The sequence below is a fragment of the Dipteris shenzhenensis genome, chromosome 9 (assembly GCF_047967505.1).
Source record: "Dipteris shenzhenensis isolate YYH24624 ecotype China chromosome 9, Dip_SZ_1.0, whole genome shotgun sequence".
Taxonomy (NCBI): domain Eukaryota; kingdom Viridiplantae; phylum Streptophyta; class Polypodiopsida; order Gleicheniales; family Dipteridaceae; genus Dipteris; species Dipteris shenzhenensis.
The window spans coordinates 19,167,161-19,172,079 of NC_141604.1; the positions used below are offsets into that span (position 1 = coordinate 19,167,161).

Below are 4,919 nucleotides of genomic sequence, written 5' to 3' on the forward strand. Positions count from 1 at the left end.
CCCTATATGTCAAACCCTAGAATACGTGGTTCATATGTGAACCCAAACCAAAAACATACGTGGTAGTCTAACTACACCACTAGTACAACTAACATAGGCGGTGACATAAATGATAGTCATCCAGGAGATATATCGGGGGTAGAGCTTGATATCTCAACAGCTACCACCCCATCAAACCAAGGGGACTACTCTAGTTTCAAGGATTCTATGAGGATGGATAGCAACATGGGAAATACTGATAAGAGTACAACCACTATGGAACCAGACTTCAGCACCACAATCTTCCACATCCTTGATTGTTAGGGGACTACTCTAGTTTCAAGGACCAAACCAAGGGGACTACTCTAGTTTCAAGGATTCTATGAGGATGGATAGCAACATGGGAAATACTGATAAGAGTACAACCACTATGGAACCAGACTTCAGCACCACAATCTTCCACATCTTTGATTGTTAAACAACTAGTGGAAAAAATTACTAGCATGATGGGAATACTTGAGGCTAGGTTCACCCAAAATGAGAACCCATATGTGGGTAAATAAGGAGCACAAATGGATATCAATAATTTTCCACCCTTCTACATTCAAGGCTATGCAAAGGGAACAAGCAGCCACAATGACTCTTGGACCCCAACAAGACTAGAGTTTAGGTGGGTATTTTCCTAGCTTCCTAAACACAATGAGACCTACTTTGCAGTATGACCCGCAACTGGGCACACAACTTATGCTAACTCAAGAAGAGAAGTACTTGCAGTTTGGCATGCACGGAGTCTTAGCAAGTTCCACAAGAGCAGATGCCAATTCATCCAAGAACCTTCTCTTGGGTGAATAATGGGGTAGAGCCTGGTGCATGATCTTCACCACAAACTACCACATTCATGACTATTTACAAAGCACAAACTCCAACTTCAATTCCACCTAATGAGGAAAGGAAAACATATAGGGATGAAGGAAAAGTAGGTGCTTCTCATGCCTACCCTAACATCGGTCAAGAGGGGAAAACTGGGACCCCAATTGAATCACTTCATGGATCACCAACCCAACAAAGCCAAAGTGCCCCACAACCTACAACGTTTGCCAGGGGTACCGGTGTTATGCCTCCATTATCGCCAGTGCATCTGTGGGAGTAGGCATGTTAATGCCTAGGACTGACTTATTCACACCTCCATGTCGATACAACTAAATGGAACTTCACAAATTCCTAGTGGCTCTAGTCCAACAAATCCAACATATACTGGCAACCCAAACCTTCAATATACTCCTAATCCTAGGTATATGTATGGAGCAAGACCAAATCTATCCTCCACTACCTCCTATCGCCCACAAACTATGATAACAGATGATGCTATGAGAGTCCATGGGATGCTCGGTCAAAAGGCTCCCACATAGAGGCTTCCCTAAGGACTCTAGCAACTAGAACATCTCAAACTTACACTTAATTAGGTGACACATGTACCTGACGTTTTTTACTATCTTGGATGGAGGAAATGGAGTTAGTATTATCACCAAGCAATGCTAAGAAAAGTGGGGAGAACGTCCCATGGAGGATACCACCCTTGTGGGTGAAGTTGGCCGATGGTGCAACAGCACGGCCAATTGGAATCCTCTTGGAATCCTAAAATATCTCAAGATCAAACTTTTGGCTTTTCCTATCAAGTACCCTTTATAGTAATCATATTCCATAAGCCAAACTCATATGACATCATCTCGAGTAGACCCTTCAAGAAAATGCATGATTAGTCCAATTGATAACATTTATTTAAGAAAAGGAGACCAAATCATTTGAGTGGACTTAGTCTAGAATTTTGGCATCCTAGTGTGGGTAGATATTAGGCTAACCTAAGTGACCCCACACCGACACCCGACTCTTTTTAAAAGGATACTAAAACTTACAAATTTTTTTGAAAGCTTTGATTATCCTTTTTGCTTGTCCTCCTTTGTTTTTTTAAAGGCTCCAAGCAGAGCTAGATTCTTGAAAATCCATATAGTTTGATGTGGGCGCACGATATACATAAGATACTGTAGCGCACGCTATTGTGTGGTAGATGTAGTACCGCATGGTATGAAGAAATACTATGTGGTATTGTCACTTTCTTACTGCACGGTGTGTCGTTTCACTGTGCGGTAACCCACTGCACATCAACCAGTGCCGGTAAAAAAATGTGATTTGATCGCTTTAAATCGCTCCAAGGAGCCCTAAAAAATGTTTAAAATGTTTTAATTAGCTAATTTAAAATGGCCGTTTTAAATCCCTCATAAATCCTTGTTTTTTACTTTCAAATCAATGTGAGACTTATTCTATAATCAGGAGGATATATCTGGCCTTGTGATGCAATAAATTGTATACTTTGGTGATGGTAGAACATTCATACTTCACCAAAAACATGTTCATGTGCAACTATTTTACATCATTTATATATTTAGAGAGGATGACATTGGAATGTATATACCAAGAGGATGTTGTTGACATTGCATATATTGACATGATGTTTCTACCATTGGAATATTAATTTGGCTCACCACAAACACATGAGAGGCCAATCGTGTACTAGCTTGACTCACTATACAAGCAGTACAATCATGTACTTATTTGGCTCACCATAAACACATGGAAGAACAATCACTATAAACTCCTTAGTAGTACGTACTATAAGCAGTACGTGGGAGTCCACCAATCATGTACTTATTTGGCTCACCATAAACACATGGAAGAACAATCACATACGAGTCTGGCTCACCTAAAACTCCTCCATGAGAATATATATGTGGTGTTGTATAGATCAATCATCATGGATTACTACTCATTTATTGACATTATATCTACCCACAAGATGTACTCGACATTATATCTACCAAGACAATATTATCGACATTGCATGTACCCACGAGAGGATGTTCTTGACATTGGAATATCAATTTGGCTTATCACACGTAGACGAGAGTCTAGTCTATCTCACCACAAACTCGTCCACTAGAAAAGACATGTGGTGGTGTATAGCTCGTTCTCAGTCTCAAATTGACAAATGATCAACTGCCATTCATTTACTGAAAGTGTATCTACCTAGAGGGTGTTGTAACATTGGAATTCAACACACATACATGGGAGTACTAGTTTAGCTCAACACAAACTCCTCCACTAGAATAAATATGTGGCAACGTGTAGCTGGCTCTCACTCTCAAATTGACACATGATCGAGTACCATTTATTTATTGGCATTGTATCTATTTAGAGGAGGTCGTTCGCATGATTGTATCTACTTGAAGGATGTTATTGATAGAATTATCTACCGAGAGGATGTTGTTGACACTGGAATATTAATTTGTCTCACCACACCATCACGGAAGTACTAGTTTGGCTGACCACAAACACCTCCACAAGAATAGATATGTGGTGGTGGATAGCTTGCTCTCGCTTGCGAATTGACGCATGAAGCAAGTACCATTCATTTATTGATAGTGTATCTACCTAGAGGGCGTTATTGACATTCTATCTACCGAGAGGATGTTGCCGACATTGGGATATTAATTTGGCTCACCACACATTCTAGTTTGGGTTTACCACAAACTCCACAGCTAGAATATATATATGCCTTGGTGTCTAGCTTGCTCTTATTCTCAAGTTGACACATACATCATGGACTACCTGCATATTGTTCACAGCCTTACTATTCCTCCACTTCAATGTTCTGCACTCATTCATTTACACCCTGATTTTCATACGATTAAAGACGAAACTGAGATGTGGCTCTTGGCTACCTTCAACCCATCCTCTGAAGTTGAGGAGAAACTCCTTCTTCAGTCTCAGTTTCCTTTGCTGACCTGCTTGGTTAACGCCGGTGGTGAGGCAAGACGCATCGTCTCTCTTGCCAAATTCTATTCTTGGTTATTCAAGTTCGACGACATGACTGACGACATGCTTGGCCTAGGAAGAAACCTTTCTACAGCCACACTCCTCTTCCAATCCCTTATGGATATGCTTGAGGCAAAGCCTTCCCCTTCAGGGGCGCATAGGATGGTCGCCGTGGCACAGGATTGGTGGAGTGAGATTTGCCTGAATATGCCTGCGACGCAGCGATCCCGATTTCTTCATGCTTTCAGAGATTCAATTGATGCTTGGAAATGCCAAATTTCCTGTCGTGAAGCACGAAGCATCTCGGACGTTCAGACATACATTCTCAGGCGTCGGAAGTTCTCTGCGATGTTTATCGTCTTCATCCTTGCGGAGTACGCACTAGGAATAGACCTTGATGAAGAGACTCTGACGAGTCCCCTCCTTTCTGCGCTCCATGACGCCGTAGCAGATCATGTCTCGTGGGCGAACGATCTCTTCTCGCTTAAATCAGAATATTTGAGAGGCGATCACGATAATATTGCTTCCGTCATGTGCTTCAATGAGTCCCACGACTTCCAAGTCAGTGTTGAGACGGTATGCAGAATGATCCGACAGAGAGACAATGATTTTGTTAGGTATCTTGATGAAGTCAAAAGGTCCAAGCTGATGGAAAAACCTGGAGTGGGAAGCTACCTCGAAAGCTTGGGCAGCTGGATGGCTGGAAATCTGTATTGGTCGTACGTAACAGCTCGATACCATGGCGTGGATGCAAACCCGAATGCTATCGGTGAGCCTCTTCAGGTCGTACTCTATCCGGAAGAACTTAAATGAATAGAGAAAGGTCTTGGTCGTGTGTGATACCTCCATACAACGGTCTGTAGTAGCTCCATATTGGTCGTGTGTCATAATGCTGTGGACAACCTCTATCCATCCAGCTGATGTACCTTTAGCCAAGCCACCTAAGTTTATGTAACGTTCTCACCTAATTTATGTGGCCAAATATCCTATGCCTTTTACATATGTAAAAGCTGGATACTAATTATGATGAAGTATTTTTTCAATCTACTTAGCAAATTTAATACCTATTT

At 41.6% G+C, this 4,919-nt stretch overlaps 1 protein-coding gene across 1 annotated transcript; it reads left to right on the forward strand.

The window, feature by feature from the left end:
• The first annotated feature begins 3,619 nt into the window (after nt 1–3,619).
• LOC147898327 (microbial Terpene synthase-like protein 13) lies at nt 3,620–4,662 on the forward strand. The gene has a single exon (XM_087379148.1). It carries the CDS (start codon nt 3,634–3,636, stop codon nt 4,660–4,662), a length of 1,029 nt encoding a protein of 342 aa, XP_087235274.1. The 5' UTR covers nt 3,620–3,633.
• The last annotated feature ends 257 nt before the right edge of the window (nt 4,663–4,919 follow it).